This window comes from Oratosquilla oratoria, chromosome 28 (genome assembly GCF_046742065.1).
Source record: "Oratosquilla oratoria isolate Oo_2021 chromosome 28, ASM4674206v1, whole genome shotgun sequence".
NCBI classification, from domain to species: Eukaryota; Metazoa; Arthropoda; class Malacostraca; order Stomatopoda; family Squillidae; genus Oratosquilla; species Oratosquilla oratoria.
In genome coordinates, this window is record NC_134804.1 from 44,846,445 (window position 1) to 44,860,166 (window position 13,722).

At 45.8% G+C, this 13,722-nt stretch overlaps 2 protein-coding genes across 6 annotated transcripts in view; one reads left to right on the plus strand and one right to left on the minus strand.

Annotated features, from left to right (window-relative positions):
- Positions 1–263: 263 nt before the first annotated feature.
- On the plus strand, positions 264–11,904 carry mRpL14 (mitochondrial ribosomal protein L14). 3 transcript variants are annotated; one of them, XM_076211359.1, is made up of 4 exons: positions 264–339; positions 2,291–2,399; positions 3,791–3,894; positions 11,390–11,904. In XM_076211359.1, exons 1-4 carry the CDS (start codon positions 279–281, stop codon positions 11,641–11,643), a joined length of 528 nt encoding a protein of 175 aa, XP_076067474.1. In that variant the 5' UTR covers positions 264–278; the 3' UTR covers positions 11,644–11,904. The 3 variants fall into 3 exon arrangements, with proteins under 3 accessions (XP_076067474.1, XP_076067475.1, XP_076067473.1); XM_076211360.1 differs by lacking the exon at positions 264–339 and adding an exon at positions 891–1,053 and having other exon boundaries at positions 11,390–11,898; XM_076211358.1 differs by lacking the exon at positions 264–339 and adding an exon at positions 992–1,058 and having other exon boundaries at positions 11,390–11,902.
- Positions 11,854–13,722, minus strand: part of LOC143040365 (uncharacterized) — a 45,483-nt gene continuing 43,614 nt past the window's right edge. For all 3 annotated transcript variants that reach the window (XM_076211353.1, XM_076211354.1, XM_076211352.1), the window contains one exon: positions 11,854–12,889. In XM_076211353.1, the coding sequence (XP_076067468.1) occupies positions 12,584–12,889 (306 nt within the window). In that variant the 3' untranslated portion in view covers positions 11,854–12,583. The remainder of the gene's footprint in view (positions 12,890–13,722) is intronic.

The window sequence follows — 13,722 nt, forward strand, 5'->3', positions numbered from 1 at the left end:
TTTACCTTTGTTTATTACACAGTGACAGTCACAGAGTCTGGGACAGGACGAAAAAAAAAACAGACAAAAGGAATTAACTAAAAAGATGATCATGATACGTATATTTTATAAGAGAAACTTGCAAATTTCATATGTGAGGTAGTGGGTGCGAACATTACCACCCCAAACTGTGTTATGAATCTCTGAAGGAGGGACCATGTAGTAGGGACTCCTTAAGTTACTGGGAGAGGCTAAAACTCCTCAAGCTCTTTTTACTGCAGAGATGCAGAGAGTGCTACATGATGATTTACAACTGGAAAGGCCTGGAGGACACAACACCAAAACCATCACAAAAAGGAGGTATTATCAAAGGGAAACACCATCCCAGGTTTGGTAGGACCTGTGAAAGAATATCCATAAGCAGCTGCTCCCAGCAACTGAAGATGATCCAGGCTGAAAGCTTCACCTGGGCTGGCCCCAGACTTTTCTGTTGTCTCTCAAGAGAGATGAAGGACCAAATGGGAGTCAGCACAGAGGCTTTCAAGAGGAGACTAGACAAATTTCTAGCCAAGATTCCAGATGAGCCTCCAATCCCATATGGTCCAACCTCACAAGGATCAGCAACAAAATCAATTGCAGATCAGCTCCAATATGCGAGGCTCAGGGAGAGATATGGGTGTGGTGTATCTCCAGACAGACCATGGTGTTGGCACCAGAACTTACAAGTTACCTACAAGAGACTGTGATATGAAAATGTTGACACTGTTCAAAAGTGTGGTAAAGGAAGAAAAATGCAAATGAATTTTAGGTATTACTTGGGAAGTCCACACCTTTGTAATATTTCAATACAAAATTAAGTATTAATTTGGTCAGTTAAAGTACATCAATGTAATATCTGTTTTTCTTGGCAGAAATCAATAACAAAAGGCCTTGATAAAAGCAATACACTACCAAATGGACCTGCGATATGAGCTTCGAGACGCCATGTTTGTGTCATCTGTCCAGTTCCATACATACCGTACCTAAGATGACCCTGATGACCTCTAAGGATGCGAAATGCATACCCCATAGGAGGTTAGGTTAGGTTATACTGGACCAATTTATTAAACTTATGTTACTTCATCTTCCACAACAAATGAAAACAAACACGGTATCTCAAAGCTTGCCGATGTTCTAGTTGTTGCTGTTGTATTGCTTTAAGCAACTTTTTTCATCATTGATTTCTGTCAATAAAATTGTATATTACATTGATATGTCATAATTTACAAAATTAATATTCAGTTTTCTGTTGCCCTGTTGTTTAGGTATGCAATTCTTTAGATTTACCAAATTTGATATGCAAGATCTCTAGGATTGTTCTTTAATTTGTATTTCTAACTGATTCATATTTTCACTGTTTTGACAGTGTGGAATATTTGGTATATTATGGTAATTATTAAAAGGAGTTCATAGTATAGTTTTAATGTACGAACTGGTTAGAGAATAGAGGTACGGCAGCCATACTCTGAATTTTCGTGGCTAGAAGTATGGCACACTTCTGCCCATAATTGAACTGAGTTCCACTTCTGTGACTGTCCACCTCAAGTTAGAAATTCAAAATGGCTGAAGCTGATGAGCTGCTCAAGGTGAAATTTGAAGTTAATTCCAAATTTATTTCATTGGAAGAGTTGCAAAATGCAGTTCAAACCTATGAACAAGAACATTATTGTAAGCTGTTTGGTAATTTAGGATAATAGGTTTGGTTAGGTTAGGTTGATAGCCAACCATAATAGTGAATATGACACAGTTGATACAATGCCATATTCGCAATTATGATCAGCTATGAATTCAGCAGTAACTTAAGCAGTGACTTTGCATTTGTTTATGATCAGAAGACTGCCATACTCTTAACCATGAAAATTCAGAGTATGGCAGCCATACCTACATCCTGCAAGTTTAACATATTCATGTGGATAAAGAATTACTTAACTGAGAAGAGAGTGGGATAAGGGTCTGAAGTGCTCCTCCATTGCTCAGGGCACTCTGTCACTCAGGTCATAGTAATGTTTTTTATTACTCAATTTATGTTGCTGTTGTTGTTTTTCAAGTATTTTGGAGTATTAATGGTGGTGATAGTAATTAATTTTGCTGTGTTTAATGTCAGTGAGTTGGGATTACAGTTCAAATCACTACAGCACATAACTAATTTAAAAAATTTATAAATGGCACTTTTTCAAATTCACTCCACCATCATCGTTTACATACCATGACCTTGTTGACGGCATATCCCCAATGACTTATCCTCATTGACAGACCTTTCTTAATTTTTCAGTGGCAACTAGAAATTTCATCAATTTGCTGCCAGTGTCAACCAGTTATTTATTACCAGCAGCATCTTTCCAAACATCATCTTGTTGCCATGAGATTCAAAAGATGACAAGGTAAGTACACTGATGAATTTCATTATGTGAATAATGATAATAAAAGTAATAATTATGTACATATGTACTTAAAGGGCCTTTCTTATACCCATCCAACATCCATTTGTTGTTCATTTTATGTTGATTCCTTATGGATGAAAGGTCATCTGTGTCCCTTGCCCACTGCTTGGGTCAGAGTACATCAAAGCAGAAGACCCAAGACTCATAAGTAACCAGCAACAGCCACCAGGCAGGCCAAAAAGTACTCGGAAAAGAAATATTCTATTTACTTAATTATATTCACCTAAAGAAGAGCAGACCTGCTATCTAGATAAGAAGTTGAAATTGCCAACACAATCTTTCCCATAACAATGCCTGACCAAACGCTATGGCTGCTAATTCCACTACACCCCAACCTCACCTTTAGCCACCTTAAAAGATCAAATGCCGACTGAAGTTATCTGACAAGAATCTCTCTTCTCCATATCTACCCATTCAACAAATATTAACATCAACACCAGTGGCTTTTGCTCAAACCATTGAACGAGTTATGCAGCAGTTTTCCCAATTGAAACAAGATCTGAGCCCCCCCTCCCCTTACTGTCCCAGCCATCACTGCTGAACTCATCATCATCCTCACTGCCATGTATTTTACTCTTAGTGCCTATTAGATCCTTGAAGTGCCCTACAGGCAATTTCCATCCTCAATTCCTGTCACCCATTGGTCCACAAAGTTCATTCATGGATTATCCAAATTTCCACCTGCTTCAAATGTGTATCCCTCTGGGTCTCATTTCATGTAGGCATTCTTGGCAATAAAAAACAAAAAGGCGGCCTCTACCCATTTCAATGCCTCAATTCTACTGCCAATCCTTTGATCAGCAGCTCTAAATGTGTGACAAATGTATTGGGAACAATACCCAAGAGATTGATTGAAAGAAGTACTTCAAGTTCAACCTCCAGATTCCTTACCCCATCAAACTCTTTCAGACATAAACCTTAAGGAAAGTTTCCAAGATAAGCAAGAACCACACTAGCACAATATGTTCAGGTCGCCCTCCAGCACTAAAACAGTAATAACACAAAAGGCCTGGCCTTATAAACAAATTGCTTCAGATGCAACCAACACACAGAAGATGCCAAGCACCTCATCCTACAATGCCCCACCTTAACTATGCCCAGACATTAACATGAGTGATGAGGTAATCCATTGGCTGTTGCCAGTTACCAGGGAGCCATGAGTTTCCCACAATATAGATATGGGGCAAGAAATTGGTTGATTGATTGTATGTACATATCTTTCTTTCTTTTTCTTCCATACAGTATTCCTCTATTAATTTACTGATTTACTGGCAAGTTAAGTATTTATTACTAAAGATTATTATTAAGCATATACTATTGTCTGTATTCAGGTTACGTGTGGTTGACAACAGTACCTTGGGCAAGGCTGCAATGTTGGAAGGTCGTCCACCCCGTTGTATCCACATCTACAACAAAAAGGGTATTGGGACAACAGGTTAGTTTTAAAGCGTGCCATAGTTTGATAGATGAATCATTTTAGGGCCCCTCCTGAAGAGATTCAGTTACTTCAGCTGTATCCAGGTTGTAATGTCATCATGGTTGTTCAGTGGATAGGATGATGAGGAAGAACAAATACATAAGGGCTAGGCAGAGGTTTGGAGTTATGGAGGGTAGCTGGACATGGGAAGTCAGTTGTTTGTAGATGATACTCCTCATATGGTAGATTCTGTACTTACTGCTGGTTACAAGTACAGAAGAGATACTGCACATATGGTAGATTCTCAGAAGTTGAAGCTGTTGGTGACTGAATTTGAAAGGATGTGTGAGAAGAGAAAATTATAAGTACTTAGTAGTAAAGTGATGAGATGTATAAGGAATGATGATGATAGGTTGGATGTGACTATGAAAGATGAGAGGCTTGAGGGAGTGGAGAGTTTAAGTATTTGGGGTCACTGGTAATGAACAGTGGAGTGGATGTGGAGATGAATTATAGAATAAAAGAGGCAAGTAAATGTTGAGGTAGAATGAAGTGTTAAGAGAAATAGATATTTGGGGATGAATGCAAAGAGAAGGTTGTATTCAGGGGTGATTGCTCCTGTAACATTACGAGAATGTTACTAGTGCTGCTAGGGGCGTCGTCCTGGGCTGCTACGATGGCTGGCCTCTCTGCAGTGGGTGTCGTCCTGGGCTGCTGTGACAGCTGGCCTCTCTGCTAGGGGCGTTGTCCTTGGCTGCTGCGATGGCTGGACTCAAAGCTAGGGGCGCCGTCCTCTGCTGCAGTGGAGATGACTAGGATGTCCAATCTCCAACTCCAGGTTCGCCCTTTTAAGTGGTATGTTACCACACAATGGTGAACGGTGATCGTTCGGGAGAGAAGGAATTAAGAAAACTCTAATTCTCTCAGGACTTTTTTTTATTGCAAATACAATGCGACTGTAGCTGAATGAGGCTGCTGTCTGCAGTGAAATGCAAGAAGGTCATATTTCACATTTAGGAGCACTGCACAATTTAGTTCATAAATTGAAAATTTAACTGTACAGAATATTACTACAGTTATATGTATATTTACACATTGATATGAGGGACATAATTACATAATTACTAGTTCCAGTGTGTGCCAATAATTGATTCAGGAAATTACGGTGAGAGGATATAGAAAATGAATTCTTTAAGGCGTGACTTTGCTACGGACGCAAGGAGCCTGGGCCCAAGGGCGTGGCAGTGGCGCCTCTCGAAATTTGGGACTTTTCACCCATTTTTCACTTTTGGACTAATAGCGCCTGTACTGTCGACCTGAGCAATATCCAAGTGGACTCCACAGCAGCCATGGCCACCCTCAACCTGTGGGTGAGATGGTGGATAAATCGGAGCCGGTGACCAAAATGACCCAAAATCGGGTCCAGGTTACCCACGTCTACCTCGCTGTGCCCTGTGGACGACTCTCTCCCTCTGGAGTAAGTTTGGGCCAAATCTGAGACATGCGATTTGCTCCAAACTGGCGCCACAAGTACACAGTGGGACAGGGTGCACATCACCGTAGACAGCGGAATCCTGAGACGATGGGTGTGGCGGTGGGAGCCCTGGAAAGTTGTGCCTTTTGACGTTTATGCCTGTGGGAGGGATACCGTGCGGGTGACTGGTGTGGGATTGCAGTGCAGGGCATCCCAGGCCTTGCCGGACCTGTGGGTGTCATAGCGGGTAAATCGGTGGAGGTGACCAAAATGCCCCAAAATCCAAAAAATCTCCAAGGGGGTACCCCATGGATTTTGGGGGGAAATCCGAAGGTCAGCGATTTGCTCCAAACTGGCGCCACAAGTACACAGTGGGACAGGGTGCACATCACCGTAGACAGCGGAATCCTGAGACGATGGGTGTGGCGGTGGGAGCCCTGGAAAGTTGTGCCTTTTGACGTTTATGCCTGTGGGAGGGATACCGTGCGGGTGACTGGTGTGGGATTGCAGTGCAGGGCATCCCAGGCCTTGCCGGACCTGTGGGTGTCATAGCGGGTAAATCGGTGGAGGTGACCAAAATGCCCCAAAATGACCAAATCTCCCATGGATTTTGGGGGGAAATCCGAAGGTCAGCGATTTGCTCCAAACTGGCGCCACAAGTACACAGTGGGACAGGGTGCACATCACCGTAGACAGCGGAATCCTGAGACGATGGGTGTGGCGGTGGGAGCCCTGGAAAGTTGTGCCTTTTGACGTTTATGCCTGTGGGAGGGATACCGTGCGGGTGACTGGTGTGGGATTGCAGTGCAGGGCATCCCAGGCCTTGCCGGACCTGTGGGTGTCATAGCGGGTAAATCGGTGGAGGTGACCAAAATGACCCAAAAAGGTTTTGGGTCATTTTGGTGACCTCCAGCGATTTAGCCGCTATGACACCCAGTGGTGGGGGGCGGCCTGGGATGCCCTTGGGTGCAATGGCACAGCAGTCAGGCGCACGGTATCCGTGCCAGAGGCAAAAACGTCATTTGGCGGAACTTTGGATGGCTCTGACGGGGACACCCTTGGAGTGAGGATTCCGCTGTGTGCGGTGACGTGCACCCTATGCCACTGTGTACTTGTGGCGCAAGTTTGGAGGAAATGGCTGACCTTGGGATTTCCCCCCAAAATCCATGGGGTACCCCCTTTGAGTTTTTTTAGGTTTTGGGTCATTTTGGTGACCTCCAGCGATTTAGCCGCTATGACACCCAGTGGTGGGGGGCGGCCTGGGATGCCCTTGGGTGCAATGGCACAGCAGTCAGGCGCACGGTATCCGTGCCAGAGGCAAAAACGTCATTTGGCGGAACTTTGATCTGACGGGGACACCCTTGGGGTAAGGATTCCGCTGTGTGCGGTGACGTGCACCCTATGCCACTGTGTACTTGTGGCGCAAGTTTGGAGGAAATGGCTGACCTTGGGATTTCCCCCCAAAATCCATGGGGTACCCCCTTTGAGTTTTTTTAGGTTTTGGGTCATTTTGGTGACCTCCAGCGATTTAGCCGCTATGACACCCAGTGGTGGGGGGCGGCCTGGGATGCCCTTGGGTGCAATGGCACAGCAGTCAGGCGCACGGTATCCGTGCCAGAGGCAAAAACGTCATTTGGCGGAACTTTGGATGGCTCTGACGGGGACACCCTTGGAGTGAGGATTCCGCTGTGTGCGGTGACGTGCACCCTATGCCACTGTGTACTTGTGGCGCAAGTTTGGAGGAAATGGCTGACCTTGGGATTTCCCCCCAAAATCCATGGGGTACCCCCTTTGAGTTTTTTTAGGTTTTGGGTCATTTTGGTGACCTCCAGCGATTTAGCCGCTATGACACCCAGTGGTGGGGGGCGGCCTGGGATGCCCTTGGGTGCAATGGCACAGCAGTCAGGCGCACGGTATCCGTGCCAGAGGCAAAAACGTCATTTGGCGGAAATTTGGATGGCTCTGACGGGGACACCCTTGGAGTGAGGATTCCGCTGTGTGCGGTGACGTGCACCCTATGCCACTGTGTACTTGTGGCGCAAGTTTGGAGGAAATGGCTGACCTTGGGATTTCCCCCCAAAATCCATGGGGTACCCCCTTTGAGTTTTTTTTAGGTTTTGGGTCATTTTGGTGACCTCCAGCGATTTAGCCGCTATGACACCCAGTGGTGGGGGGCGGCCTGGGATGCCCTTGGGTGCAATGGCACAGCAGTCAGGCGCACGGTATCCGTGCCAGAGGCAAAAACGTCATTTGGCAGAACTTTGGATGGCTCTGACGGGGACACCCTTGGAGTGAGGATTCCGCTGTGTGCGGTGACGTGCACCCTATGCCACTGTGTACTTGTGGCGCAAGTTTGGAGGAAATGGCTGACCTTGGGATTTCCCCCCAAAATCCATGGGGTACCCCCTTTGAGTTTGTTTAGGTTTTGGGTCATTTTGGTGACCTCCAGCGATTTAGCCGCTATGACACCCAGTGGTGGGGGGCGGCCTGGGATGCCCTTGGGTGCAATGGCACAGCAGTCAGGCGCACGGTATCCGTGCCAGAGGCAAAAACGTCATTTGGCGGAACTTTGGATGGGTCTGACGGGGACACCCTTGGTGTGAGGATTCCGCTGTGTGCGGCGACGTGCACCCTATGCCACTGTGTACTTGTGGCGCAAGTTTGGAGGAAATGGCTGACCTTGGGATTTCCCCCCAAAATGCATGGGGTACCCCCTTTGAGTTTTTTTAGGTTTTGGGTCATTTTGGTGACCTCCAGCGATTTAGCCGCTATGACACCCAGTGGTGGGGGGCGGCCTGGGATGCCCTTGGGTGCAATGGCACAGCAGTCAGGCGCACGGTATCCGTGCCAGAGGCAAAAACGTCATTTGGCGGAACTTTGGATGGCTCTGACGGGGACACCCTTGGAGTGAGGATTCCGCTGTGTGCGGTGACGTGCACCCTATGCCACTGTGTACTTGTGGCGCAAGTTTGGAGGAAATGGCTGACCTTGGGATTTCCCCCCAAAATCCATGGATTTTGGGGGGAAATCCGAAGGTCAGCGATTTGCTCCAAACTGGAGCCACAAGTACACAGTGGGACAGGGTGCACATGACCTGAGAGCCCTGGAAATTTGTGCCTTTTGACGTTTATGCCTGTGGGAGGGATACCGTGCGGGTGACTGGTGTGGGATTGCAGTGCAGGGCATCCCAGGCCTTGCCGGACCTGTGGGTGTCATAGCGGGTAAATCGGTGGAGGTGACCAAAATGCCCCAAAATCCAAAAAATCTCCAAGGGGGTACCCCATGGATTTTGGGGGGAAATCCGAAGGTCAGCGATTTGCTCCAAACTGGCGCCACAAGTACACAGTGGGACAGGGTGCACATCACCGTAGACAGCGGAATCCTGAGACGATGGGTGTGGCGGTGGGAGCCCTGGAAAGTTGTGCCTTTTGACGTTTATGCCTGTGGGAGGGATACCGTGCGGGTGACTGGTGTGGGATTGCAGTGCAGGGCATCCCAGGCCTTGCCGGACCTGTGGGTGTCATAGCGGTAATTTTGAGGGTCATTTTGGCCACTTGTCCCGATTGGGACACCACCTCAGCTACAGGTGGAGGGCCGCCAGGGCTCCTGCGGATCGCACTTAGATACTGCTCAGGCTAAAACCTCAGGCCACAACCTCGCCCTTGGGTCCAGGTTCCCCACGTCTACCTCGCTGTGCCCTGTGGACGACTCTCTCCCTTTGGAGTAAGTTTGGGCCAAATCGGAGACATGACGGTTTTTGGGCAAATTTTGAGGGTCATTTTGGCCACTTGTCCCGATTGGGTCACCACCTCAGCTACAGGTGGAGGGCCGCCAGGGATCTTGTGGATCGCACTTAGATACTGCTCAGGCTAAAAGTACGGGCGCCAACAGGCGGAAATGAGAGGGGAAAATGACAAACACAAAGAAATTTGGCTGGTCGCCACAACCTCGCCCTTGGGTCCAGGTTCCCCACGTCTACCTCGCTGTGCCCTGTGGACGACTCTCTCCCTCTGGAGTAAGTTTGGGCCAAATCGGAGACATGACGGTTTTTGGTAATTTGGTAATTTTGAGGGTCATTTTGGCCACTTGTCCCGATTGGGTCACCACCTCAGCTACAGGTGGAGGGCCGCCAGGGCTCTTGCGGATCGCACTTAGATACTGCTCAGGCTAAAAGTACGGGCGCCAACAGGCGGAAATGAGAGGGGAAAATGACACAAACACAAAGAAATTTGGCTGGTCGCCACAACCTCGCCCTTGGGTCCAGGTTCCCCACGTCTACCTCGCTGTGCCCTGTGGACGACTCTCTCCCTCTGGAGTAAGTTTGGGCCAAATCGGAGACATGACGGTTTTTGGGCAAATCCTTTGGTAATTTTGAGGGTCATTTTGGCCACTTGTCCCGATTGGGTCACCACCTCAGCTACAGGTGGAGGGCCGCCAGGGCTCTTGCGGATCGCACTTAGATACTGCTCAGGCTAAAAGTACGGGCGCCAACAGGCGGAAATGAGAGGGGGAAATGACACAAACACACAGAAATTTGGCTGGTCGCCACAACCTCGCCCTTGGGTCCAGGTTCCCCACGTCTACCTCGCTGTGCCCTGTGGACGACTCTCTCCCTCTGGAGTAAGTTTGGGCCAAATCGGAGACATGACGGTTTTTGAGGGTCATTTTGGCCACTTGTCCCGATTGGGTCACCACCTCAGCTATAGGTGGAGGGCCGCCAGGGCTCTTGCGGATCGCACTTAGATACTGCTCAGGCTAAAAGTACGGGCGCCAACAGGCGGAAATGAGAGGGGAAAATGACACAAACACAAATTTGGCTGGTCGCCACAACCTCGCCCTTGGGTCCAGGTTCCCCACGTCTACCTCGCTGTGCCCTGTGGACGACACTCTCCCTCTGGAGTAAGTTTGGGCCAAATCGGAGACATGCCGAAAATCCGAAGGTCACCGATTTGGCCCAAACTTACCCCACAGGGACAGAGTCGGACACAATGCACGGCAAGGTAGACTCGAGGAGTCTGGGCTCAAGGGCGTGGCGTTGACGCCCCTCCAAAATATGGACTTTTCACCCAATTTTCACTTTTGGACCTCTGGCGCCCATACTGTTGACCTGAGTGTTGTCCAAGTGGAGTCCACAGCAGCCATGGACGCCCTCGATCTGTGAGTGAGGTGGGTAAATTGGAGCTGGTGACCAAAATGACCCAAAATCGAAAAAATCTCAAAGCGTTATACACGGGAATTTTGCCGAAAATCCGAAGGTCACCAATTTGGCCCAAACTTACCCCACAGGGACACAGTCGGACACAGTGCACGGCAAGGTAGACACGAGGAGTCTGGGCTCAAGGGCGTGCCCTGTGCGCCCCACCAAATTTGGGACTTTTCATGCCTATCTTCTTCAGTTCCTCTTCCTTGCTTAACAGTATCCTATTCAGTGCCCCCTTCACCCCCATCCACATACCTCACTCTTGGTCTTCCCCTAAGTTCATTCCATCCACTTCTGCTTTCCACTCTGCTACCGTCCCCCCTCATTCTTTCCATATGTCCAGACTTTTAATCTATTCTCTATGCTGGCATCATGATCTTGATTATATTTTATAGTTGTAGCTGAGTGAACAGGCTCAATTGTGTTTTCTTTGGTTATCAACATTCGGGGTGGAAAAGGATGAATAATACATCGGGCACCTTTACACTGCATGCGAAAAGTCAACTCGTATTGAAGAAGTTAAACTTGTCTGCAACCTACCACATTTGTCATTCTTTGAACATCTCGTCACCTTTTGCCCACATTTACTTCTAAGGTTTCTCCTTTCACCCTCCAAAACTGCCACCAGCAGCTTCAATCTGTGCAGAACAGAGCTGGACAGAGATTAAAAAAACATTGTCTTACTACCCAATAAAGGCCTGCAAGGAAATAAAAAAACTTGGTCTAGTAGTAACAGTTTAATTCATACATCACAGTACAGATTGTTTACTTTATTGTATGCACACTTCATTAATAAATTCCCATTTGTATTAATTCTAATTGTTTACTTTTTTGCGCAGGAGACAAAATATTAGTGGCTATTAAAGGACAGAAGAAGCGGGCAATCATTGTTGGTTGCCACCAGAACCAGAAACCACTTGTCCCAAAGTTTGACAGCAACAACATAGTTCTCATTGATGACAACGGGACGCCACTTGGAAATCGCATTTTTGTACCAATACCAACCTTCCTGAGAAAAACTCTAGTGGAAATGTCAAGGCCTAAGGGTGCAGACTTTACAAAAATATTAGCAATTGCGACCCGTTTTGTGTAGCATTTTATAGAATGAACAGCTTTATGTTCAAATCATTGTACAAAAGTTATTACAGGTGTCGAAGAGCATCAAATGTGTTTAGAAGAAAATACACCATGTACTTTCACATTATTCTTTGGTTGCAACAGAACCTTGAAGGCCCAGGGATGTGCTTATGCCCTGTAACTACTAAGAACCAGCACCAAATGGGATGAGAAGGAAACTTGTTGATCTTGTCACATTGTATTAAATATGTACAGAAACAAAAATTGAAAAAATCTATATATTTACTTTTCAATATTATAAAAATAAATGTGAAAATATTAAAAAATTAGTTTAATTTTACATAAAAATCCCTTTAGTTCATATACAACACATAGGCCAAATAAAATTTGTTAAGACTATACATAATGTACAGTAAACCAGGTCTGGCTGTTAGGCCCTTCTGTGAAAGTGTTGTACTTCACTGTATTGCCCATGACCAGTGTGGTAGGGCAGGGAAGGATGACCCTTCATCCAAAAGATGCTGAAATAGTTGTGGTTTTTGTATGGTACTTTCACTAGGCCACACAGGCACACATATACATACAAATATACCCCTTGCAAGGGTGAGAGGGTTTTTCATATATATAGCTGATCTCTGCCAACTTTTTGTTCATTGATATTGTAACTAAATGTATACAGTACCAAAACCAAACACTGAACCTCAGTAATATATAACATTTTCTGCATTATATAGTTGTACAAATATATACATAGTATTTACATGATTGACTGTAATGTAAGTTTACAATGTTTACATTTATTTAAATAATACCAGTACTATACATGATTGTTCAAACCATTCTGTGAAGACTGGTAAGCTTTCAAACCAACAAACAATTGCTCCAATTTAAAATCAATGTATAAATAAAGTCTCGCTCTAAATACTCAATAGTTGGAGCCATGAAATAACAAGCAGTTACACCCCTTGCCCATGCATATCTGCCCAAGTACCTCCAAATTTATATCTATTCCATAAGTCATCAAACAGGGGTTTGCAATTGACACGTCCTTGAAGCTTGGCGCAAAGCAAAAACACTCCAGACATTTTGCGGTGAAGGGAGTATGACTCTTCAGGAGGAGGACACATTCGATGCGCAAGCATTACAGGAATTAGTTGCTGGATGCGCTGTGTTGTATTTTGCTCACCAAAGTTGAATGGTTTGTTTTCTTGGAAGGCTTCTCCCAATATCATGACAGCATCAACATGGGCAGACTCCATTACCTACATGGAGAAAGTTAAAAAGAATGCAAAATATATTACCAATACAGTAAATCCTTGCTATACCAAACCTCGTTACACAATTTTGGCTATATCAACCCTAGTGAGAACTACATTTGTCTGATATAACAAACAAGGTCAGTATATGTGCTGCAAGGTTCAGTATGGATGACAGGCACATGGAAAATTCAAATACACATGTATATACAGGGTTTACTGCATAATTACTATTCCTTAGTTCCATTTAGCATGGTGGTATACTTTACATATTTAGTGAAGAACTGGATTATTAGATAATAAGTTTAATAGGAGTGTTAGAAAAAAATGAAGCATAAGTATACATGGGAAAGGGTGGTTTATAGGTCATTAATAGCCTATATACTGATATCCAAAGAAAGGATAAGAAGTTTTGGATGTCCATATTCTTAGGGGAGAGAGTTGGGGAATGTCAAAATTTGGGGGGATTTCTCCCAGTCTTCTCTATTTTTTGCATTGGGGATGAGGAGGGAAGGTCTCCATGTAAACAAGCTGGATCTGCTGTGGATGTACTGCAACTTGTGTTGCTTCTGACTTGGACAGTGGGCAGAAAACAGGAATGGCCCTACTTCCATGAGGAGCTCAGTTGAGAGGGTAACAAATGGGTGATGGATGGGAGTGGGTGCCTGCCTTGGCTGACTCCCTCCTTTATATGAAGGAAGAGGCCCTTGGTATATTGATAGCTAGAAGTTTGATAGATGTGAGATAGCATAAAAGAGAGACAAGCTAAGGGAAGAGTGGGGCTCACCTCCCACTTCCTTCAACTGATGCTTACCAGCTCCAATCCCCAACCCATAACA

Bases quoted from the DNA above. Each gene is read 5' to 3' on its own strand.
- mRpL14 (XM_076211359.1), top strand. From the start codon at position 279: ATGATGATTTACAACTGGAAAGGCCTGGAGGACACAACACCAAAACCA. The intron at 340-2,290 runs GTATTATCAAAG...TTAATTTTTCAG, and splicing joins AAAACCATCACAAAAAGGAG to TGGCAACTAGAAATTTCATC. The intron at 3,895-11,389 runs GTTAGTTTTAAA...TTTTTTGCGCAG, and splicing joins AAAGGGTATTGGGACAACAG to GAGACAAAATATTAGTGGCT.